The sequence below is a fragment of the Mytilus trossulus genome, chromosome 14 (genome assembly GCF_036588685.1).
Source record: "Mytilus trossulus isolate FHL-02 chromosome 14, PNRI_Mtr1.1.1.hap1, whole genome shotgun sequence".
Classification (NCBI taxonomy): domain Eukaryota; kingdom Metazoa; phylum Mollusca; class Bivalvia; order Mytilida; family Mytilidae; genus Mytilus; species Mytilus trossulus.
Window position 1 is genome coordinate 79835912 of NC_086386.1, and position 27058 is coordinate 79862969.

Genomic DNA, 27058 nt, shown 5'->3' on the forward strand with positions numbered 1-27058 from the left:
CAGATTTATAATAAAAAAAACACATAAAAGAAGTTACTGAGAAGGAAGTTTTTTTAAAACTATCCTAATACGGCTTTTATTCGAATTTCATAATTATGATAGTTTTAATACTACCTTTATGCTTGGCACGAAAACATCTGTCACAGTTTATTACTACGCTAGAAAATAGGTCACCATTCGACATTATTTCATATTATAGCCTTCTGCACGTCATAAAATAGTATTTAAAATTTTGAATTATAGAAATTTTATAGAAATTTTTAAATGCAAAAATTAAAACACCATGACAATTTAGAATTTTATTGTGTCATCCAAAATCTGATATAAAAACCACCATTTCTATCTATTACGATGACTTCTAGATTGATTGAAATGTAGCTCATAAATATGTTATTATAGTTTTAATTATGTCTTTACGTAAAAATAAACATATTATTTGTCGACCTCATTGGTTGAAATGAAATAATGACTGATATAAGGAAAATTATATGAAACGAATAATAAATAGGTCAAATAAATCGAAGACAACATGCACCATTGGGGGGAAAAGGGACGACTCCTCCTGTATGAGACAATTTTGAGAATAGACAGAAAGCAAAACAAATATTTAAGAATCTTTTTTTTTAGAAATAGCTATTTAAATGCGATTAGCAACTCCATTTACAAGGAGATAAAACACCGCGTACATTGACACACATCTCTAAAAACTGGTATGGTTTTAAAATGTTCTAGGTTTTATCCTCTTGTAAGATTCTGGCGCATGACTCGAAAACAAAATACAAGACATCAGAACTTTAAACAAAACGAATTCAAAACCTGATTTGAGGAATAACATCATATGACATGTATTGTTGTTTTTTTCTGAATAGATGTTTCTTCTTCATAAAAAAGGATATTTAATAAATTAATAAAACCATTATATATCGTGAGAAAAAACCCCCAACGTTTTAACTATACTTTAGATGTCTATAGGCCGTTCAAGCACTTACATCGAATGGTTCACACGCATTGATGAAAGATAAATTTGATAAAAGTACATCTATCTTATGATCATACTCCATGCTTCATTAGCAAAACGGTTAAAGACGTGATAAGTTAAAGTGTTAAAAAGAGTTTCATTTACGACCATGCAGTGGAAAGCTAATATATATTTCTTTTTGGTCATTTATTCTGTTTGTCTGAAAACACAAAGATGCTTACATGAAATTTGGGAATTTGGAATTATTCAAACATTTTAGTGGTTTCATAATGTCAGAATTGCATGGTCTACAAATAGGTTTTGGAAACCGAACTTAGGTATACATCAAAACAAAAAACGAAGGAAGGAAATGGTGGGATAATCAGTGGCAACACTCTCTTTCTCTTCTATTAGACGCCATCTTAACATTTCCATTTTTTTCAAAATTTTATCAAAATAGTTTAGTTATAAAATGATTTCCATTTCAACCTGAGGTAGGCAAATTTTGAATTGTTATTTGATCTTATTTCAATTTCAAAAGAGATATAAGACCACAAATTATATATATTACCTAGAAAAATATGTATTTATATAAATATAGATTTCTCAGTAAAAATGAAGTTATCAACACGAATACACAAAATGGAATCATGTCGTCATTATTGTTTGAGGTCGTACTAACAGGGAAAACGTTTTTGATGGGTATTTCTACTCTATGTAAACAGCATAGTGCGATACATCAAACTGTTAGGTCATGTATCAGTTCTATCAGTTACGATTGGACACTCTTCGTTTGATAACTCGGTCAACTGACCGCGGGCTGTTGTTCTCAAATGTTAACGCGGTACTAAGAAATGTCAGTTATGAAATGTTTCTGATATTTTTCGCGGGATTATACTCACTTGTAAACATCATTTAGTTATGGATTTTGAAAACTACTTGCGTATATCCTGAAATTATGTCCCTATTAGTGATTTTACAGGCTGACGAAATACTAACACGCTGCATGTCACTACCGAATAGGTGAAAATCAGCACCAAAGTTGTCTATAGAATGAGTCAATATCTTGGAAAAGAAATAAAGCCAAGTCTTGCTAAACAATTCGATCCTTTATTTAGCTAACAAAAGTAAAGTCATAGCCGACTTAAGAATCAGGGGCCGTGTCAACGAAGCTGTCCTAGGACTAGGACATGTCTTAGGGTGGTCTTAGGACACGTCTTAGTCCTAAGTCAGGTTAACTAAAGTCTCCTAAAATAAGATATGTCCTAAATTTGGTCCTAAAGTTAGGATATACAAATAGGTGTCTTAGGATAGTCCTAAAGGTTACAATGTCCTAAAACGTAATAAAAACAACAAATATGGCATAACCTCAATACTAAAAATACTAATACAATATTAAACAATCATACTGTTATTAGAATTGAATTAGCAAAACAAAATTTTTTCAATATGTGTTAAAGATTCAATTGTATTACATTAATTTTTTTCGTGCTGGTTATTTAAATTTGGAACCCTAAAAAATACTATCATTCTAAGCAACATATTTTGCGACTAACCAAAAGGGTGCAATATTAATTTAAATATGGTAAAAAGTTGACTTCTTTTTTGTAACTAATCCTGATTCGATAAATGTAATGAAATCGAAATCGAATGGACCCAAGTACAAAACTAGTATGTACTAAAATTGCAGCACGAATATCGCATTTAACAAAGTTTCATGACTTTTTTTACTTTTGTTTTCGTATCAAATCCATTTATATCTTTTATCATATTTAATAACGTATTTATTAGTATTACGTTAAAACTTTAACTTTTATTTTGCGTTACTGATTGTTTCCATATAAAAGTAGATACTAACTTACCATTAAATCTATGACATAGAAATCTCTACATATTTTTTCAATTAAATGAATGTGTTAGGATGGTCCTAGGACCATCGTAGTTAGTAGTTAGGACTGTCCTAAGACAGCTTTGTTTTACATCCTAAGGCATGTCTCAGACACGTCCTAAGACCATCCTAAATAATGTCCTAAGACATATCTTAGGACATATCCTAGGATACTTTCATTGACACGGCCCCAGATCTTATATCTGACTTAGTCAAAACTGACTAAAGAATCAGAGCTAATATATAGCTAAAGAAATAAAATCAAAGTCGACTATAGAATCAGAGCCAATATCTAACTAAGGAAAAAGAGTCAAAAGCGGCTAAAGAATCAGGATCAAGATCCTGCTCAAACTCAAGTATAAATGCAGCCAAAGAATAAGAGCTGTGCACAAGGGAGATACAAATATATTTCAAAATCTATTGACGTCTGTGTATTATTTGATATAGAAAGTTCACGGAAACATCACACATACGTGGAATTCAATGTCTTAACATAACTGTAAAAGGAATTCTTTTCAACCTCAGTTTACCAGAAAACTTATATGTTAAAAAAATAAATGTTAAAAATTAGATTTAACATGTAAAATAGTATGTAATTTAGGCGTTCTTATTAGATAATTACTTTTTGTTAGATTTTCAACTGTGACACTTTAAAAATTTAGAAATGTCAAATATTTTAAATTATTACGATTGTTGTTTTTTCAAGGTCAGGTGGAATAGCATTATAAGTGGGTCTAAATTGACTCTTGGTCTTTAGAAAGTAGGATATTTCGTAATTTAATAATAACAGTTTTCTGGCACGTGTATGGTGTTTTAGCTAAACCCATAAATTACATCTTCCAATATATGTTTGTTTTGATCTACATTAGCTAGTTAAATGGGAGGGTTTGACCGTAATTTTACCCCATATATTCTAAATAATTAGCAGTTATAATTTAACATAATTACACTGGTCATAATTTATCATCTAAAGGGAACATGCGCGGTATGTTTTATCCTATAAATACAATGTAACTTGTCAGGATTTGTGACAATGTTCACTGCTTGACCATTTATCATCTGTTCAGAACATGTAAGAGGTGCATGTTACACACACGACAAAATGAGGCAATACATATTCTTTTGATTGGCCAAATGCATTTACCATCCTGAATCCGGGGCGTAATATCTAATTTGCGTATAATTACTAATTTCGCCGTAATATTGACTCTAACTATGATTGAGAATACGGATACAGAACGGAAATGTGTCAAATATAAAAAAAAAAGTTCATTACAATAGGAATACGAAATTTAAAAACAACCGTATCATTCGTATTAATTGTTTTCCATAGTAAGAATATTGATTTATTTCTTAAAGGAAATTTCCTTAGTTTTGAACTATTATTTAAAGAAACACATCACAAATTGCCCAATTACTATAACAGTAAAATTCCTCTTAAATTGCATTTTCTATCAATGTTTGTTGATGTGGTTGGGTTAAGTTTTTGATTCTGTTACAAAATCAATTGTTGCTTTATCCGTATACTACAATTGTGTAAGTGCTAGTAAATGTTTTTTTTTTGTCTTAAAGCTTCTGTTGTATACAGTTATCAGTCCGTTTTATGTCTCGCTACGATTTGGCCTTTTTTGCCGAGACGGCACAAAGCAACCAACAATCAATCCGTTTTATGACCTGTTCGTAGAATGGGCCGTATGTATTACACTGTATATTTTGGGTATATAAGTCACATCAAAACGTCTAACAATAACGGTAAAAATATAAAAAGGCAGCAAAGTTTAACAAATATGAAAAATAGATTTTACTATTATCCTATTTTAAATATTGACATTCTGACGCCATGGTGGCATGCTCAATTAAATCCTTTTGCATTACTATTGGATTGGCTTTCAAATCCCTAAATATTAATATGACTTATTTAAACTATCTCTTAAGATGAGATACCGTATATAAATGATTGGTAGTAGGGGGTCTTTTCGTTTTTCGATCTTTAAATTATATTGTTATGTAAAATCAGAGATTTTGATAATGACTTAAGAATGATTTCGTTGTTCGAGTTGCTACTTGGAGGCACTCTTAAAATAACAGAAGGATCCCACGCACTAAAGTAGTGTCAAGAAGTTTTAGACATTAAAACCTTTGACATTTTAGAAGTGATTTAACCTTAGAAAACTACCATCTAGAATTAAACATTTGCGACATTTTGAATTCCACCTCTTTAAATTTTACTGGCATATTATAACCTTCCAGTTTTACATAATAAAAAAAGAAAGACATAAATGCTTTCGTCGGACACAAATGTTTTTGAAGGGGGTTTTATCATGGAGATGCATGCATTTTGACAACACCTTTAGAGAAAAATGAAGAAATAATCTTATGATCCTATATTAAAGTGATTTGACGAAGGCTAAATGTGATAAATATATTTATAACACGTACATTCCATTATTAGCTTCACAACGAGGGCATTGGGGATACATTTTAATACAGATAGTATATCCTTGTAACTTAATTCACCTTTGTCTTCAAACCGATTATGATTAATTCAAAAATTTATAAGTGGCTTATTGAAGCACGATTACAAATCTCTATATTATTCCTTTTGCAACTTTTCGTTTTCGACTATAATGAGTAATTCAAAAATGTAGAAGAACCCAATTAAAGCACGATTAAAACTGTCTATATTATTCCGTTTGCAACTTTCCATTTTTGGAACAGAAATGTTTCATACAGCTAAAAATAAATTGCTATCAACTGAATTCGATATTTGAGTCTCCATTAAAAAGGGAGGGTCGGGTTAACGATGCTAATTTGCCAAAGAAAATTTAATAACAAGGACTTGAAGACTACCCGGAAAATACTCTGATATAACTATATTGATTTATTAAGTTATCATTAGTCGGAAAATGTAAAACAAATCAGGCTATTGACATATGTATAACCCTTCCGATGATATACTGGGTACATTTTGTGACATCTATTTTTCGGAGATGACTAGCGTTAGTAATGTGTGGGGTCTGTTGGACTGTTGTACTGTTGTACTGCCAAATGTTTTCTGGTGAATCCTACTACCGTTTTATGTATGATCATTCGGAACCAGACAATCGATGATAACGACAGAAAAACGACACAACGTTTCCATCATGCTACTATTCGGAACGACTTTTCAATAACAAAATGCGAAAAGGTAAAATCACAAAAATACTGAATTTAGAGGAAAATCAAATCGGAAAGTCCATAATCACATGTCAAAATCAAATAACAAAACGCATCAAAAACGAATGAACAAGAACTGTCATATTCCTGACTTGGTACAGGCATTTTCAAATGTAGAAAATGATGGATTAAACCTGGTTTTATAGCGCTAACCGTCTCACTTTGATGACAGTCTAATAAAATTCCGTTATATTTACATTGAATTGTTAAAAACTACATATGGCATGAGAACGAGAGTGGTTCATACACCATGTATTAAATGCGTTTCATTGGAGGGGGCGGTTATAGTGTGCTGATGGTCAAACCGTCTATATATGAATTTCCTTACAAACAAGAACGAGGGTGGATTATAAACCATACCTTAAGTGTCTTTTCTCGGAGGGGGCGTTTTTTTTTTTTTTAGGTCTACGTGTATTATACTGTACGTACGACTGTCATAGACAATTAACAAAACATAAACAAGGAACAACGACGATTCTAAAAACAAAAAAAACATACTAAACAGTAAATAACGGTTTTACCGCCATGTTTACGGTCATACACCATTTTTTATTACACATAGATCGTCATTTCTTCGAAGTAGGTTATAGAATATGTAATGATTTACACAGAACTTGTTATCAATAACAGATTTGTTGACAGTTTTGTCCCTGTCTATATATGTGTAAAAAAAATCTTATATTTTGTGTTTTTCTAGAGTTTCTAGTAAAAGGAACAGTGGTAACGCGACAATGAAAATATTTGAGGTAAACTAGAAAAGAACATTGTAAAGTCAGCGTTAGTCAAAAAACAAATGTTCATCATGCGTTTCTGTGTTATTTATATTCATACTCTATCTTTTCAGGGTAACTGCTGCTGGTGCAATGTCAGTGGAAGAAAAGTAGTTCTCAAACCATCCAGTTTACTTCAGTTAACTAATGCCGAGAGACTTGCCTTACAGAAAATAGTGCTATCAAAACTTCAGGCGTTGGACCTTGGCTGTTCGATAACAATTCCAAAAGGTAAACAAACAATGCTAGTAGTTAATTATGTTTTTTTTTATTATCTTGATGGGTACAACGTAGATTAGTTTATGACGTATTGAAAACTTCAATTTATTCAACCACACTCATAAATAATATTAAACCTCAAATATCAGGAAATATAAAACTAACTAATTTATTCTTTTTTGTCAGTACTAATTTATTCTCTTTCGTAATCGATGTAACTGATCTACGACCTCGATATTAGTAATTTCAATTAGCAAAAACAATATACGAAATTTCCAGCTAAGCTTAAACTTTTATATATATCCAGAAGGAAAAACTAAATTAAAGAAGATAGGAACATATAAGTTTTGTCACGATAAACCTTTTTTTTGTGTATACTCGAAGCATTTATGACACTTCAAATAAATGTTATCGTCATCATAAAAAAGTTGAAAATATAAAAAATGTACTAAGGAGAGGTCCAAAAAGGGTTCATGTTTCACCTTTTATTTGTGTTTAATCGAGCGTCACTGATGAGGTTTTTTTTATAGACGAAACGCGCCTCTGAATTCAAAAATTTTAGTTCGTGTATTTTTGATGAGTTTATTATTATATTTTTTTATATAATGTAAATGAAGTATATTTTTTTTTTATATAAAAAAAGAAAAAAAAAGTGTGTTAATTAATTTCTTTAACTTAAAATCTTGACTAGACATGGTATTTTTTCGTCAGACTTTCAGACTAATTTTTACGAATATGAGTCATACAGTCGTAGATCATTAAAACGGCTTCATTAATTTAAATATTAATAGACTTAAATTAACATGATATCATATTTTTAGACTTTTCCAACCACAGTTTTTTTTTCGAAAAATGTTTCTTAAAGCTTGATAATTACTTCGTATAAAATAAACAAATATATTGTTGAAACCTCCTTGTTTAACCAAAGTGAATTATTGTGTAAATTATGATTTTGTTCCACTCGTTCAAGTTTAGGATAAGTACCCGAAATTTGAAAAACTCTTTTAAAATTGCAGTTTTGAGGCATTTGCAGGACTTTGGATTTTAATTCAGAAATTTGTCATGATGTTATTTCAACTCCCAAGATTACATTCGAAGTGATGATGTACTGCAACAGTAAAAGATAGAGGAATATAGTGTAAAAAACGAGAGAATTGCCCTCTCCTCTTCAATCCTAAACGAACTTTTGAGAAATGTTTTTGTCGAATACTTGAACCAACAAACATATGTATCAACAAGTACTAAATGTGTCAGTATCTATTAATTCATAAGCTGATGACTGATGTTGTTCAATGTTTGCATACTTTAAGCTAAACAAACACCAGGATAAGCATACCTATCATTTAAGACCAAGTTTCTTACAGCGTCTGCACGCAGACCACTTGCGGTAATTGAGTGCTTACGGTAAATCAATGTAAATAGAAGCTCAATCTTTTGAAAAAAAACAATAGCTCTCTGTCATGAATCAACTATAGGAACTTATCGCAGTTCTGTACTAAGAAATATAATTCAATTTGAGTTTTCAGAAAAACACAGTTTATTCCTTTTTTTGACGTTTTTACCTACTATGCCTGTTTGCTTTGCGCACACATTTTTGAAAAATATTATGGAATTTAATGCAACTGTCATACAAGTGCGAGGTTTAGCTAGCTAGTAAAACCAGGTTTACTCCACCATTTTCTACATTTGGAAATGCCTGCACTATATATATATAAGTCAAGGAATATGACAGTTGTTTTCCATACGTTAGATGTTTTTGAGCCTTTGAGTTTGCCATTTTATAAAGGACTTTCCGTTTTGACCTTCTCTTGCAGAGATTGGTATTTGTGTTTATGTTCCTCCGTTTTATAACAAAACTTCAAAATATTAAAGTTTTTTTTTTAATATAAACTAGGCTGTTAGTTTTATCGCTTGAATTGTTTTACATTGTCTTATCGGGGCCTTGTATAGCTGACTATATGCGGTATGGGCTTTGCTCATTGTTGAAGGCCGTACGGTGACCTATAATTGTTAATGTTTGTGTCATTTTGGTCTTTTGTGGATAGTTGTCTCATTGGCAATCATACCACATCTTCTTTTTTATATTGGGAACGTGATGGATATTGTTTAAAATACAGATGTTTAGATGTTTTTGTGTCAATTATTAAAAAAAAATAGGAAGAGGATATCACGCATTCTTTGACAAATTGACCTGTTTGTATTCTATTCAAATGGTTACATAAATCGGACATTAAACCTTGTTGATCTGGATTATCGGGTGTTTGTGTTACCTATTTAGTCGTCTCGGTATTGTCAGCACACAGAGGGGTACCAGTTACAAGCAGTAGGTTACATACAATTGAAACATATGTGTTTCGGCGTTATACAAAACAAACATTGTGACAAAAAATTTGATTTGAATGTTTGGGTTTATATCCCCACCTGACACCTTACGGGTCGATAGAAAAAACGAATAACAAAAAATGTCACGCCAATTCTAAATGTCAGAAATACCTATTGTTAAAATCGTATATCAGCTTGAAAGTTATAGGGAAAATGAAAAACAATTATATGTTTAAAGTTTAACTTAAATAATTTATTTGGAAATTAGTAGGAAAAACTTTGTCGGTTTGAAACTTTAGAACTTATAATTAAAGTAAATAAAGGAAATAAATAATACGCTTTGAGCAATTTTTTTTTCCATGGCATCTTTGTGATTTAGATTTTAGACACTTATTGGCATGATCAAATTTCGCATTAAGTTGGTACTGAAAAGTATTTGGATACGAAATTTATATGAGATGAAATGTGTTCTATGTAGATTAAATATCAAATGATTTTGAAAATTTAACCAATACAATGTTTGCTGTATCAAATATGCACTGCACTTGGGCAAGCACTTATAATATAATTAATTGACAATTTGAAAAATAAAAATCATAATATGCAGTTTATAAACAAAAAAATAATATTAAAATAAAAATTATCTAATAATTGAAGATTCAATTTATATAGTATTTAAACTTCTGGAATGTTGTATCTTGAGTCTGCAAGTATTTGGTTAAGTCACACCATGTTGTTTGAATATATATCTGTTGTTTAAAGTATTCACATATTCGGCAATGATACCTATAATCTATAACGTCATTTTTGTTTAATTTAAAATTTTAAAGCTTCAAAAAATCTTTTCATTTGTGACTGGACAATCAATTTCTCATTCACATCTGCAAACTTGTATCTGTCTCAATTGAAATTTTGGATGTCGATCTTTTGTTTTAAAGATCCAAAAAGTATACTTCAACATGCCTTCCGTGGTATGCCAATTGTAGACCACACAATGTCAAGAATGTCAATTATCCATGTAAGAAGTCGGATTAAGACCAAAAGTCACAAATGACCACTACAGACTTAAAATGCTTTAAGGAGAAATTCCAGTGATAGTCGATTACGATATTGTTTATATTATTTATGAACCTTTATAAAACCACAAAAATGTTCTTATGAATGAAATCAATAAATTGTTTTTAGGAAATATTAACACGTTAGTTGTTTTACAGTTGTTTTTGTCTTGTACGAACAATCCCTCTGTTTTATTTTGTCACCTATCCAAAAAAACATATATCTAATGGTACAATTACGTGGGTTAAAATGTGTAAAAATAATAGACCTCAAGGTCTTTGAAAAGCAATCATTTTTTTTTTTATTGTATATTAGTAATTTACCAATGAGCCGTGACCTACATCGATCAATTCGAGCATACATGTACCAGATATTTTAGATATTTGTGGTAATACTTATGTCTGTGAAAAACATTTTTGAAAGGCTGGCGTTTATGGCCTAGGATTGAAGTCCAGATGTCTGGTTCATGCTAATACTTGAGATTAGAAATGAAATGTATCGAACAGTTTATTTTCCATTCGTTTTGGTATTTTAATTATATCAAAAGTCGGAACTGTCAAAAATATACATATATATTACAATAAAAAGTAAAGGTCGTCTGAAGTTGAAACCAGCATCGAAGCCCTGTTTCCTTGTTCATGTGTACATTTGGTGGTCTGAAAAGGCCTAGTTTTTATTTTTTTTTGTATTAGGAATGAAATAAATGTCAGGCCTATTTTCAAGTTACATATATTCCACAATAAAAGTAAAAGTCGTCTGACGTTGATTCTTCCATCGAAGTCAAGTTTCCTTGTTCATGTGTACATTTATTGGTCTGAAAATGCTGACTCAGTTTTTCCATTTTTTGTATTAATGTCAGACCTATTTTCTAGTTACATATATTCCACAATAAAAAAAAGTAGAGGTCGTCTGGCGTTGATTCTAGTACATTGTCTCCTATTTGACCGTATTTGTCAAATGTATAACTTGTGATGGCTTTTGACTGTAATTCATGTTTTGTGGTCCTTTCCATACAAACCGACGAGCTTCTGTCAGCTAATATGTGAAGTCATGTAAAAGAAGGAGAAAGCAAATTATCATTACTAAGTTGCTTAGTCTTTATTTTTCTATGTTGTGTTTTGTGTACTATTGTTTTTTTTTTTCGTTTTCAGCCATTTCTTTGTCAGATTTTAATAGATCTATGAGTTTGAATGTCCCTCTGATATCTTTCGTCCCTCTTTTGCAACCCTGTTGACCCGCTATTCTTTTAGATTTGGAACATTTAGACCCCATGGCCACTTTTCCAGTTTACATCACATGGCCACTATTCCAGCACACATGCTCAAAAACATTTTGAGTTTTAAACTTTCTAAACAGTTTTTAGTCTCATGAAAATAGTTCAAAATACTGGCATCTGAAAGGGGCATCACACTTCTACATTCAAGATATATGTGTATGTTTATTGATAGGGTTAACAAGAAACTGTCTTATAATTGGAGTTATCGATCATAATAGACTGACATATATACTTGTAAGCATGTTATTTTTTTTATCACGCGGTAGGTAAATAAATGAATTTTGTATAGTGTTATTATAGACATATAAATATTAAAACATGTACAACGTCCAGAGGCATATTTGATAGCTGTAAAATATAACGCTGTTTGTCTTTGCGCTAAAAAAAAGTTCAATCTTATTGAAAGTTTCAATCTAGGGAGCAACCATTTAACTTCAAGGGAGGTTATAGTTTTTTTTTGTCGGAGTCAAATTTCTATTTAGCTATGCGCGAACATTTTTATTATTTTTTCAACGCTATCAATCGAATTTTTTTTTTCAATATTTAACACTATAAGGTATGGGTAAAAGAAGGGTTAAGTTTTTTTAGAGAAAAAAACATAACCCCCCTTAAAGTTAAATGGTCGTTCCCTTAATAAATAATGTATGAACTTGACGAAGGAGTCATTAACCCTGGTTTACAGATGCATCAAACAAACCACAAACCACAAACCCTAATAAATAACCAGGAATGATACAGAAAAAAATATATCGGTAGATCAGAGGTGTCGTCACTACATACGTGGACTAGCTCAAAGACATATGAACTAAGTATTGACTTATGATGAAAAAACAACATTTGATTGACAAGTACGAAATCTACGACGTGAACAAATAACGCACACACACTCAAGTTCAATGAACAGTGATAAATATATAAATCTTACCTATACGGAAACAAGTTGTCATAATTATATACACTTGTCATCTTGTTACGTCATAAAAATTGAATTAACTTGTTTCTTATTTAAAATGAAATTTATGACCCTCTCGTTGCTAATTAAAGTAATGACTAATTAATTAAACGAGAAAAACTTAATTAGTAATCAGGAACAACAAAGATTGTCTGTTAACACTATTTGTTTTTATGGGGTGGTGCGTAATCTTAGGTGCTATTTCACGTTTTTCATAGGGATGTTTTGGAATATGATGGAATGCATTCTAAATGTCATTGTTTAATAAAATTGTCCGAAAGCCAGTCTAACGTTTTAATTCTTTATCTGCTTTATCAGAAAATAGATGATTGAATCGTTTCTAATAATATAAATTTTGGATTTCAATAAAATGTCCAAAAGCAAAAATAAAGCTGTTTTCTTCCTAGTTATCTTTCACTCTTTATTAGTATTTATGCTATTTGTGTCTATCAGTTAGTTACGATTTAGCTTAAAGAAATGTTAATATATTTTATTGTTAGACCACACATGTAATTGACCACGCCACAATACTAAAATCACAATGAAAATTACAATATAATCTCTCCAGAATTATCCCTTAAGTCATTCGTTTGAATTTAATATTTTGTTAAGATTTAAATAGCACCAACTTGCATGACAAATTAATTCATTACTTTGATATAAATTTAATTATATGCTTCTGCAATGAATACACATACACACATTATCGTTTTGTATATACTTGATTTTTTTTCTAATGAATAATTTTCTTTTTTCCAGAGTCACCTGATACAAAGCGAAAACGAAAAGTTTTAGCGTTTAAGAAATCCCATTCAGCAAACCTTGGTGCCTTAATAGATAAAATCCATGATACTAAAGATAAAGAAAATAAAGGTAAGCATTGGTGAACCATTATACAACAGACATGTAAGCAAGAAAAAACAACTTACACGCCTATTCTTCAGACCTACAATGTGTTTTCTGTTTGAATTGTTTAACGCTAGTCATTATGGGGCCCTTTATAGCTTGCTGTTCTTGTTGAAAGCCGTATTTCGACCTGTTAACTGTTTTTATTTAGTGACTAGGATGGATAGTTGTCTCATTAGCACTCATACCACACCTTCTTATCAATATTAGTTGTTCCTTGGTTCTTTTCTAACTGTTTCATCTTTTGTCAAACATAAGTCCTTCATGGTTTATAATTTGGTATGCGCTTTGCTCACTGTATACGGCCGCAATATGAACTTGATTTCTTTACATCTTTGACCTTTGATGTCTCCTTGACAATTATACTATATCTCCTTATTTTCATATTACATAAAATGTAACAATTTAATAATGAATTACCAATTGTCAACATTGAATTATTTTTAGATAAACTATATGGTAAATTTTTGCATTACAGATTCCCAGCCTGTTGGGCTTGTGTTCGGAATACCTCTCGCAAAGTGCATCGCTAATGACAATGAACTTCGAAAACGGCGAGCGGCAACGAAAGAAAAAGCAAATGATGGGGATATTGTGATAACTAGAAGAGATCAAAGGTATGATAACGTAATGATGGGTTTTTATGTAAAGATATTAAGATTGAAGATCTTTCAGTGTTAAATGTAATAGAAGCATTTTATTGTTGCTTTTTTCTTTGAAGATTGTAATAACGATACATCCTAACTTATAACTATAAATTTTGACCAATTTGAACTGTTAATTACTATAACTGGTTACATCCATGTAGAAAAAAATAATTGATAAGATGATCCGAAATCCGAATCAGATACCTACTATTAGTATTTGAATATGTAGCCAGTAATCATTTAGTATGAAAGTTGTTATTTATTCTTTTGATGTGTTTGAGCTTTTGAATTTGCCATTTGATTTTGTAATTTTCGTTTTGAATTTTCCTCAGAGTTCAGTATTTTTGTAATTTTACTTTTTACGTTTTACCAGTGGAAAAATCGATTAAGCATACTGAAGTTTTTTTATTGTATTTTTTTTATAGGAAATCCAGTAGTTCATCTCATGGTTCCCTTGACAACTACACGCAAAATGGTGGTTCAACATTGTCACCTGATAAACTCACCCGGGTAAGTAAAAAAGGATTATGGGATTGATAAAACACATGTTTTTTCCTTAGGCCAAATAAAATAGTATGTGTGGTTCCAGTAACATAAAAAAAGTAAGGGTTAGTAAGTGAGATTGTTTTTTTTTATATAATTTTTTACATTGAGGCTATGGGAATAATATCCTGACTTTAACAGTGCTTAATGAAAATGACAGAAAAATCTTAAGTGTAGGCTATTATTGAGACTAAAAAGTAAGGTAAGTATGGTAACTGGAACCATACACATATTTCTATCTGGCTTTAGAGATCTCTATGATCCGCATGTAGCTTTGCAATGTTTGATAAACGTGTAAATGAAGTCAGAAATCCTTTTAGATATATAAGAAATATGAACAGAATACGCGAAAAAGATCATTAGTTGTTATTAGCTCTTTCAGCATGGATGAGAAATGTGTATTTTGGCATACACTAAGTGCATTATCATCTGTATGTCTGTCTGAAGGTGATCAATGTATAGAAGATGATTCAGCTTCTATTTTAATCTCTACAGTTCTATATAGAAATCCCTAGTCTTTTAATTTCTCGAAAGCAGTAAATCTGAGATAATTTTACAGAGTCATTAGAAAGCAGACCCATACTGTAAACAAGTCGATATAAAATAATTACATTATTGTAGTTAACTTAGTTTAATAAATCCAGATTATCCGGTTGCATAGCTATGTCATAATATGTATGTTAGTTTTATACCAGTTTGATATAATTGAATTATATCGTATTTTGGAGAGGCATTCTGAACGGCTGTTTTTATTTTTTCTTCAACATTCTTGAACAAATGCGTTGTGATAACTTTAGTTTAATTTGTACACAATGAAATACTTTGAAAAAATTATCTTATACACTAGTAAACCAATTTTGTCTTGAAACATTCAATTCGATCTGAAATCAGCTCTTAAAAAAGACTCATCAATATTTTATAAAGTCATTTGCAGATTTTCATGCAATTTTTAAACTGACCCACAAGTCAGTTCTGTTTCGACATTTAGCTTGCAGTGAATTCAGATCTATTCAGTATATTTTCAGACTGTTCGATATTTACAAATTAGGCATTCTGTACACTCTTTGTTTACAAGTATTGAAAAGATTTTCATTTGATTCATGTTTAATTCCCTGTAGTAGATAGATCAACATAATACAACTCATCAACATCGTACTGAATTGTCACAAAAGCTGCATGACAGTGCTGAATTGACTTCAAACGATTTGTCTGACCAGCATTTGATAAAACTGTCAAGAACGAAAATTGACAGCAAAAGTAAACATGACTTAAATGATTCAGATCACGTTTAGATCAAAATGACCATTCAAGACTCAAATTCATATGCTAGTGATATATTCTTCACTTATTGTTTTAATGTTTGCAGTGTGCTGCAAGCTCAGATTCGCTGTCAGAATCGGATTGCAGCCGACATACAACTAATTCAAGTCTAGTAGATGCCTTGTCATTGTCTACGTCATCACGACAGGGGAGTTTACTCACAGATACCTTGCCAAATGTGTCTTCAGATAGTCCACAAGTGCCACATATAGTCAATTGTTGTTTTAAACATATAGAAACTTATGGTAAGTTTTTAAAGAAATATATGCATACATCTTATTATCTGGTGATGAAATAAGATAAATTGATAAAATAAAATGTGAAAACATGGATTTATAACTACCATGTATAAGATCGGTTTACTTTATATTCATGATGACTTAAGTGTACTACTTGGACCTTAGCGGTCCCGAGCATCAGTAACGTTCATAGGTACTTGCGAAATATTGTCTTATGACAAGACTTACGGATCAATAAATTCCATTCTTTTTGTTTGATTCATACTTCAACAGATTAGGGATATATAATGTTCAACAGCTTTCAGATCATGACATATAAATGACAAATTTTATGAATGAGTTATTTTTATGGCCCTTATGGCACAAGATAAATACAGAAAATAAAAGGCAAAAGAATCTCAACGACTTTTGAATTACATGAATTTATTTTACATTTTGTTTGATAAAAATGTGAAAATATTGTAAATATTGATGACCGATATTATTGTTGGATACTGACCTTGTGTCCTCCAAAGTGAACTACGGAGGTTGTTATGTTTTACTCAGTCATAGAATACGCAGACTCAAGGAAGTCACAGAGTATGCATTGGTAATTGCAAGTGCAAGACTTGGTTTCTTTTTATACAAAATTTGTTGACTTGAAAATGTTTGCGCCATATTTGAATAAAGTTTATAAAATTCCGGGATTTTTGTTTTTTTATTTTTTTTCCAAATATGTTTTTTTCATCTTTAATTGAAGAATATTTTTTATATTTGTTTTAACTTATCTGAAAAAATATTTACTAGTATTTGATTTTATCAATGTTTGTGGAATTCGACGTCTTGAATTTTGTTTGGAGTTCGATATTTTTTTTTTTTTTATAGACATTTGGTTCAGGAATAGATTTCACAAATGGACCACACCTGTATACACAAAGTCTCATTCTTGTAACTTACTTTAATTAATGACCATGTTTTTTTTCAGGATTACGGGTATTGGGAATTTTTAGAGTTGGTGCTTCTAAAAAACGTGTGAAACAGGTAAATAGAAGAAACCTATGTCATAAATAAATGCAACAGTAGTAAACCACTGTTAGAAACTCCAAATCCGGGTTACAAACTAAAACTTAGGGAAACACATTAAATATAAGAGGAGAACAACGACATAACAATCCGATGAGAATAACAAATGTGACAAACTAAATACATCAATTTGGGATAGAAAAGTACCGTGACAAGTCCTATAAATGTTTATAAAAGCTCGAATATAACATTTTATCAAAGAAAACGTGAGGTTATTACATAACACTTGCATCACAGCTCTATAGAAGTGTAAAGTGTATATAAACTTTATGGTGTAGATTGTATTAATTGAGTCTTTCTGTAAAATTACAAAGTGATAACCGATATACACTATATATATAAAACAAAGTTTAGCGTACAATCAAATAGACAGGGTAAATATATTGCGAAAATAAGAAAGGATGAAATGCTTAAAGACAAAAAAGTTAAAGGAACAACACATTTAGACCTTATATTTCTACCCAAAGGATATTTGTCCAGGTCGTTCAAGAAGAATGATTGGTTGCATATCCAACAACCGTTCCTCTTTAATAGAACTCTCACACATTGTATAATTATTTCTTAGCTCGAAAAAAACCTCCCTGTATGATATTGAATACTGAAAAAATATAAGAACGCATAAACAGTATACATTGTTAGTTTCATGCGTTTATTTTGTTTTTAGATTCGAGATGAATTTGACAGTGGAAAGGACGTACATTTGGACGAATCTCACAGTCCACATGATGTTGGGGCTTTACTAAAAGTGTATTTCCGGGATTTACCAGATCCATTACTCACGAGAGATTTATATACCCCATTTGTTGCAACGAGAAGTAAGTATAAAGTATACTTTACATTTTCAATCTGATATCAAGATGTTGTGTCTTGGTTACTTTTATTTGTCTGTTTGTTTTGTTTTATTTAGCCATTGCGTTGTCAGTTTATTTTTGATCTATGAGTTTGACTGTCCCTCTGGTATTTTTCGCCCATCTTTTAGTCAAATGAGCACATTTTAAGAATGACAAATCCAGTCTTAAAAATGCTTATTAAAGCATCAAACTACTATATAGTAAACGGAGATATTAATTTTAGTTGCGTATTTACACAATTATTGTACAATGATAAACTACAATTTGTTGCATTTATAAAGAAGACAATTAGATAAAAATGCTAATTGTTATTTTTTATTGCAGAACTTTCTTCACGAGAAAATCAGTATGCTGCAATGCAATATCTAGTCGCTTTACTTCCAACATCAAGTAGGGATACTCTACAGTCACTGCTGAATTTTCTAGCCAAAGTTGTTCAACATTCCACAGACACTCTCGATGCAGATGGAGAAACGGTTAGTATTTTGATAAACACAAATAAATTTAGAATATATATTCTTGAATTGCCAATATAGATATATTCAGCTTATTGTTTGCTTCTTGATCCTATGTTTTTTTGTTTTGTTACCGTGCTTGAATATATCTGTCGGTACCCTTCATATATTTTTGTCTGTTTACTATTGACTTTGCAAAAAAGTCAGGTATTGAGGTAAAAACTGGACAAAACAGTATACTTCCTTGCTGTAATGACTAGTTTATTCTGATATTTGATTAATGTGCTTTCGCGTGTTCATATATTTCATTTTACTGTTAAGCACACCATTGAAGCTATCACCAGAAGAACTAGACTCTTAGTTCCGAAAAGTAGTGGGCGTTTTGGTTACTGGTTTAGAACAACCGCCACATTTAACTTCTTTGACTGCAGTTACTGATATGACCAACTGACCGCATTATTGAGATTACGGGACTCTTGTTTCAGTATGCTTTTCCTGTCATCATTAAACACCACAATTTAATATCTTTGCACTGTATAGATAAAGTAAAGCTGTTTTTGTTCGGTCGATGTTTATAGGACAGACATATGACCAACATCAATGTATTTACAAGTACTTGCTTCTCCTCAGAAACAGTCATCATAATACCCCCACAGACGATTGACCATCAATCATACGCTTAAGACGATTTATAATTGCAGTAAACTTAAGCAGACATTAATCTTACACTTCAGTATCATACTGTTACGCCATTAAATCTGTTCGGATTATTTAAGGTAGTTTACGATATATCAGTGTACTTTAGCCCCGGGATATTGATTTTGGACACAATGCGCCCACAACATTCTCTCTAGTGAATAGTGAAGCATGAAATCCAGTGACCAACTTCATGGATAGTGAATGAAGGATACCATAGGTGCCATGAGTGTCCACGTACGGTCATAAATAAATCATATTTTGATATCACTTAATCTTTTTATGTCATATTTACACCTCAAGCCCTATACAGTCAATAACACTAGGGCAGTGAAAAGGGATAGTAATGATCGACAAATCATTAGATTTTTTTTTATTGAAACGTTTTAATAATTGATTCAAAATTATGTTACTATTAGCACGGACCAGATCACGGATTATGATATAATGTTATGTGTTTGGCTGACGGGTAGAATTTAGATATCATGATGATTTAACAAAAATTTTAAACTGTATCTGAAACACTTTTAAATGTCTATTATTTTGGGTGATTTTGAAGATTAATGATATTAAATAAAATAATAACAAAATAAACTTTAAAATTGTAGGAATTAAAGGTTTTGAGAACATAAAATGTATTTTAATTTAAGGATAGTTTTGTTTACTTTTTATAGCTTGTCGTATAATAGCAAACATATATAAAATGGCTTAAACGAAACAGAAAGCATTTAAAATGTATAGGTGACATTTATGTGACTGTTCAGCTAAACTCGACTATACCTCACTGCTTCGTTAATGTGATAATTGTAGATTTATGAATAAAATTAATGTGGGAAAAATCTAAATAAGTAACTATATACGTTATATACTAAATAATAAGTAGAGTAACAAGGTCCTTTTTAATGGAAAAGTAGGTGTTTTCCACAATCCCTCATTTTTGAGTCGTAAATTTTATAAAATTAAATATGATTTGAAATCTCAAATGCTTTATAAGTGCAAATATCATAAAAAGAATAATAAAGGTTAATGGATTTAAATGTATATATTTTACCATGTACCAAGCCTTGAAATTAACTATTTTCTCACCTTGCACGTAAAACAATCATTTTGCGCAACTCTTTAATAAAGCACGTATTATTAAAATGTAAAAAAAATTCGAACGTAAATTATTCAAAATTTATAGTTTAATATTAAGATGAATGGATTACATGAAATTTTGTACATATGATAAAGAAACAGCATTGGTGTGAATTTAAGACAAATAAATTTACTATTATCACCCATGAAATTATAGATCTGGATATCACCTAAGATATTTAGTACAAACTTTCTAGTTTACATTCTTGTTGCAAATATATTTTGGTTGTCAGTTTTTTTTCAATAAATTACGTGTTCTGGGTGCAAGTTATAAAACTATCTTTTTACAAGTCATTATATTGTCAACTTATATTTTGTAATACATTAGTGAACCCATTCGATACTTTGAACCCGAGTTGGTTGACCTGGGGTAAAGACATGTGCTCATTCTTGACCGTTTTCTGATTGTATAACCTCCGATTGTATAATCCATGCTTGAGAGGAATTTTCGCGTTGATGTATCTCGGGATGGACATGCAATTACGTTCGGTCGGAATAGTGATGTCATATTCAATGCCAATTGTAAATTGCATGGAATAGAGACACGCTCTCATCATCGGTCTTCTTTGCAAAGCAGACATCATAAATGCACAAGACTGAAAACCTCTGTTAAAATTGTTTTAAGAATTATTCTCTTAAAAAGACAATAATTATAACTAAATTACTCATCTCATTTACAGCTTCCTGGAAACAAGATGGATGCACACAATCTTGCCACTCTTTTCGGTCCTAATATACTACGGAAAACTAAGGGATCCGAAAAGGAGTTTAATGTAGAGAGTGTAGAAAGATTAGAAGAAAGCAAAGAAGTTATCGAAGTAGTGAAGGATATGATTGAGAACTATGACAAAATATTTGAGGTAATATTCAGTTATGTTATCTTACCTCCTGTACATTCCTTGGAATATGATTGGTTAAAAGCAACCGCGAAGAGACCGTGTATATTTCATATTAGGTTTTTGGTGGGGCTTGTTTCAATACACATTTAGTAGTGGTGTTTCGTCTCTTTATAAAAGGGGATATTCAACTTTGATGAAGGGACGACCATTTGATTGTCCAGGGTACAAAGGAATTTTGAAAAAAGAATATATCGGCATGGTTGGAAAATAAATAACCTTGCATATAACAGGATGAAAATTATTATTCTGCAACAAAATCTATGAAACATATAAGCTAATCATAGATACCAAGATTGATAGTGTGTACAGAAGTATGACTAACTTTTTGCGCGTGGCTACGACGTTTGCACATGTACGTTCTTTCACATAATTGTGTACTACACTACGAGAGTTTTAATATATAACCCATTTTATAGAAAATAAAGCTTTGAATAAACAAGCGTGCTTAAATGTCAAGACATAGTGACTTTAATTCATTGTAAGGTCAAAGAGACAGTAAATCTATCTTGAGGTTATTGACGAAAGCTATAAGTTCTAAAAGCCGACTTTTACTTTAATTATAATCTAAAATGAATATCAATTTCTTAAGACTGTATTTTAATTAAATATGAAATAAAAACAATGTTTTCTTAATAACTACTTAGATTAAATACGTTATCGTATTCTAGATATTAGTAACAAGGATTAAAAGGAGTAGGTCCAGTAAGACCCCTTTTTGGCCCAAAATATAGCAGTTTTACAAAATTGTTAAAATGTAAAGATTTAGTTATTTAATGGACAGTAGAATGCTTCTGCTACATAAATATGGGCTATTTTTGACAATACAATGGACAAATATCGGATACTAGCACCAATAAGTCATGCGAAATTACTGAAATCTTCATAATTCTAGCATATAGTTAAATTTTAGACGGTTTCCGTGTAAAACGAAAGTGGCCGCATTCGTGTTCATTCTAAATATTGAAATGTAAGTTGTATTTGATGATAGCACATAACATATATAAAGGTTGAGGATAAACACGGATGCGGCCACTTTCATTTTTGATAAAAACCATCTGAAAAGTGACATTTTTCGGCATATTTGGTAGATTTTTCATATTTAAGCTTGAAACAACGTTTTAAATGACTTAATTAGTTAAAATATTCAACATAAATTAATTGAATCAAATGAAATAGACACTTAAGTGTTAAAAAAGTGGTCAAAATCTTTCGTCAGATGAATCTGAAATTTGAGGCCAAAATCGGTTCTTACCGGACCTACTCCTTTGCATTTTGTGTATCATCATTGTCCTCAACCTAAAATATTTAAAGACATAGTATCGTTTTTTTTTGTATTTGTCATATAACGAAAAAAGGTACTATCACATTTAAAAAATGATTGGGTCATTATGTTGTACAATAAGGACATTTACCTATTAGGTAAATTGATAAGGTAATTTTTAGGTCCCTTGAAATGAAATTTTTTTATTAATCTTCTAAATAACATCCTTTAAATTTTTACAAAATATGAATAGATTTTTTGCAAATTTTTTAATTTTGTATTGCATATTTGAACTAAATGCTATTGACACTTAAGGGTGTTTTGACAAGTACAGAATACAATACGCTGGCCTTGAAGTTTCTTGTGATGGACTTGTTCGGAGACATATTCTAAAAAAAACCGGATTGAAAGTAAATTATAAATTCATAAAGCTTGCATCTCATCCTAAAATTATACCAGAATAGAAGCAGATCATGTGACGATCAGATAAACATATTAAATTGGAGCCGTCATAAATTATAATACTTTATGATGTTCATGACCTACTTAAGATATTAAGTGCAGAATTGTAATTTTTCGTATCCAGTTGACAAAGGAATTGAAAAAAGATTTGAATGTTGCTTTTTTTTTTTTACTTTTCAAATATGTTTAAGAGTTAAATTCTACACTTATTTAAAATAAAGGTTTATTTGATTTATATTATGGGGTACTTCTGAAAATGACCAGCACAACAAAAAAACCCAAACCCAAACGTTTGAATAGAAAGGTTTACTCGTTCAATTTAATGTTTTAAATTTTTTTTCCCTGTAAAGAGAGAAACACTTATTTGTGTAACCTCCCCCAACTTCTGAGAGTAAGGCAATACGACCTCTCAATCCATACTCTAGCTTCTAAGTACTTGATATTTTATTATTTTAAATCTTCAATAACGTCATTTCTTTTATTAAACCCCCGTGCCTTGGCTGACAGTGTATTGCCAGACTATCTAAATTGTTATAGTAACCATTTTGTGTCCACTTTTTGAACTGTCCACTAGAAGGGGCAGTAGGTTACTAGTTTAAAAGAAATTGAAATTCAAAACTTTGCCATAATGTCTGCAGACTGTTCTATTAAAAGTAACATATCAAATGAATATATTCTTGAATATCGTCTAGATATAATTCATAAACCTGATACACCTCTTCATCGGAGATATTAAAGTATATCTAGATAATATAGATATTGTAATATAGTATATCTGTCCTAAATGTCGAATCGACATATTATATTCTTTTAAATATATATTAAATTTATATATTCATAACTTTTTAACTGATGAGACAGCACAGAGTTTGTTAAATGATACGAGCTAGTACTATTACTATCATAAAATATTATAATTAGTAACTTAGTGCCTATTTAGCAATAAGTAAAGATAAATGACTTTTATTGAATTGAATGTCATTGTTTAAATTTGCATACCGCAAGGACAAAATGATTGTGTTACTTATTAAAATGCGGCGAATTTGAATTAGATGCTTATTAAACTTGCAAAAAATGTAACCTCACAGTGCACTTAATTGTAACATATTAAATTCATACTTATGGTTTTTGACCCGAAAATAATACAAAATCCATTTGTATGAAATGTGTTAATATGTTTTTGCTACTGGCATATGCATTGGTATAATTTTATGAAATTTCTATAATAAATCATTCATGGAAAATAATTATTTATCTAAAGGCTTAAAGAAAAGTACATGCACTGGTTTAGTTTTAATTTATTTGTAGAATAAATAAAGATCTAATGTATTCACAACAGATTTAAAACTTAATTCCCCTAGTTTTAGCTTTTTATGGTCTTCGTCCTTAATTTTATTTATTCTAGGCTTAGATCAAAATAGAATTACCCCTAGTATCTTCAATTTGCAAATTGTGAAATAAGATTTTTTACTATAGCCATTTAGTTTGAACAAATTTCATGGAAGGTCGGATGAAATTGTAGTAAAAAAACAAACAAAAACATTTCTATTCTTTATATTTTAGGTACCTGCCTTATTGAGAGATGAGGTTTTACGGTTGCTTTTGGAGACCGACCCAGATACTGCTGATCACCTTTTAAAATCTTTCGGAAGTGATGTCAGGTAAATAGTTTTTACTAACTGATAAGCTGACTAGAATACAGATCCGGTGCCCATGCTTTGATTAAAAGGGTTTGAAAACGCTTCATTTTTCTTTCTGTTTCAAAGAACTTTTGGAATCATCAGGATTTTCGTCATGATACACACCTTCAAAAGTATTGATATAATTGTTTTAGAAGAAAAAGTATGACGGTGCGTTGTCAAACACTTGGCCTGAAGCGTACAGTTATTATTTGAGACTTCAACAATGAAAGATGCGAGACGATTCTAAAGTAGAAAAAAATAGGAAATACCCTGTTGATCACTGTTGACTTGAGTTGGAGGGTAGATGTCACATTGATATTTACTCAACTTATGTTATCTATGTATCTATAATTCGTTCGAAAAAAGTCCACAAAATTATTTTCATGTTCTTGAGTTCCCTTAACCTGCAAAATTAGCACTTTAATCTTCACATATGTAATATAGTCATTAAAACAGACAGAGAGTAGACACAGAGGTATATTTAAAAATGCAAAAGCACAAATCTACACCAATACGCAGAGCTAATTATAAAAAAAAACACACAAGAAAAGCACTAGAATATACGAAAGGAAAAAAAGACAACCAAAGAAGTTGTCATGACCATTTTTCAAATGGTGCATGTGTTATTACCAAAAAAATCCTTTGTTTATTGTTTATTACATTCAGTGCAACTGTTGTCAGTTTGGTCACGGAAATCTGTATATCGTGTTGTTTGCCATTTAGTCTAGTCTATTTTTGTTCAGTAAACAACCTAGACGCAATAAACAATTAGCATTAAAAATAACCTGTTTTAACAAGATTGTTCTCTATTTATTGTAGTATTGAACCGGATCCAGATACAACATCAAGTAGTATTTACGATGACAGCGATACAGCCTCGATTCCACGATCTCCGTGTAGTGAAGCAGAACTTAATCCACAAAGACAATATGATCACACACCTTTACGAAATTCCAAAAGTGAAGAGGTCATGACACCTAGAACGAGGCGGAGGTTTTTCTTTTTATCAGGAAACGATGATAAAACAGAGAAGAATGATAATAATAACACTGAAAAGGAACGGCCTCAATTTCGTCTTGATAGAAGTCCTAGTCCGCAACCTTTAAGAACTCCAAGGTCCGCTAGACCTCCCAAGGTTAAAATAACAAAAGAAACATCTAGTCCAGCCGTTGTGAGAAGGCATCGATCAAATATAACAGATAGACCTCAATCAGAAAATTTAAGTAATTGTCTTGCCATTCCGAAACCTCAGTATTCGCGGCAACTTAGTACATCTGCAATAAACAGTCAAACAAATACCTCTGCTGATGAAAATCCAATCAGTGGCGAGGGTGGACAATGGATGCAATCATCATCACCGTCAACACCATCAACGGCAGGCAGTACACCACGAACGCCTAGAGCTTTTTCATCGAGGCATAGACCTCTTGGACTCGGAGGAATTCCTAGAATACCAAGAACACCATTCGCCAATTCTGATTGGGAGAGAGAACGATGGCGTCAATGGGAGATGTTAGCAAAGGAAAATGTTGATGAAAAATATGAAAAAGAAACACTTGTTTGATCTTTTGATTTGTTCGTATATTTATTTATATTACCATAAATGTTCTAGACAGACACAGAGTGCATTTGTTAAAATATCAATCAAGAACAGTTATTAATAATTGGACATGTTATTTATTTGTTAACTATTCATTGGGGGGATTCACAGGCAGTTATATAAAATAGAATAAAATTATATTATTATATTTTACTGTTGTATGTCTTTGTTCCAACATTCATGTTTTATACCTTCTTTACATACTGTAGTCGCAAAATCTTCAACTTCAGATATCAAGGTGGTACCCTATTTTTGACAAAATAAAGGCACCGAAGGTTACCGTTGTTCAACAGTGATAAATCGTTTAAGCGGAAACAAATTCTAGTCACAAACCAAAACCTAACCTATTTATGACTAAATAAAGGAAACCGAAGTCTACCGCTGCTCAAAGGTTATAAATTGATTAAAGCGAGAAAAAAAAACTGAAGTCATAAACCAAAACCTAGGAAAAAACATCAACTATAAGAGTAAAACAACAGAACAACAGAAACACTGTATCCCTACAAAAACAAACGCCAACATACTTAGATAAGGAAAAAAGCGGTCTTAAAAACAAAATTGCATTTGTCTGGTGAATATTTGCCATTTGATCAATATCGCTACTTCTTCTGTCGTTAACTTTTGCTGTCATTGGGTTTCTC

The 27058-nt window shown here is 31.0% G+C and overlaps 1 protein-coding gene across 1 annotated transcript in view; it reads left to right on the top strand.

Annotated features, from left to right (window-relative positions):
* The window catches only part of LOC134697243 (rho GTPase-activating protein 6-like), a 38655-nt gene extending 12090 nt beyond the window's left edge, over positions 1-26565 (top strand). The window contains exons 2-12 of the mRNA XM_063559391.1: positions 6907-7063; positions 13417-13530; positions 14042-14180; positions 14636-14720; positions 16120-16318; positions 17277-17332; positions 18039-18189; positions 18550-18701; positions 21194-21373; positions 24699-24796; positions 25637-26565. Of these exons, the coding sequence (XP_063415461.1) occupies positions 6907-7063; positions 13417-13530; positions 14042-14180; positions 14636-14720; positions 16120-16318; positions 17277-17332; positions 18039-18189; positions 18550-18701; positions 21194-21373; positions 24699-24796; positions 25637-26381 (2076 nt within the window). The 3' untranslated portion in view covers positions 26382-26565. The remainder of the gene's footprint in view (positions 1-6906; positions 7064-13416; positions 13531-14041; positions 14181-14635; positions 14721-16119; positions 16319-17276; positions 17333-18038; positions 18190-18549; positions 18702-21193; positions 21374-24698; positions 24797-25636) is intronic.
* Positions 26566-27058: the final 493 nt, after the last annotated feature.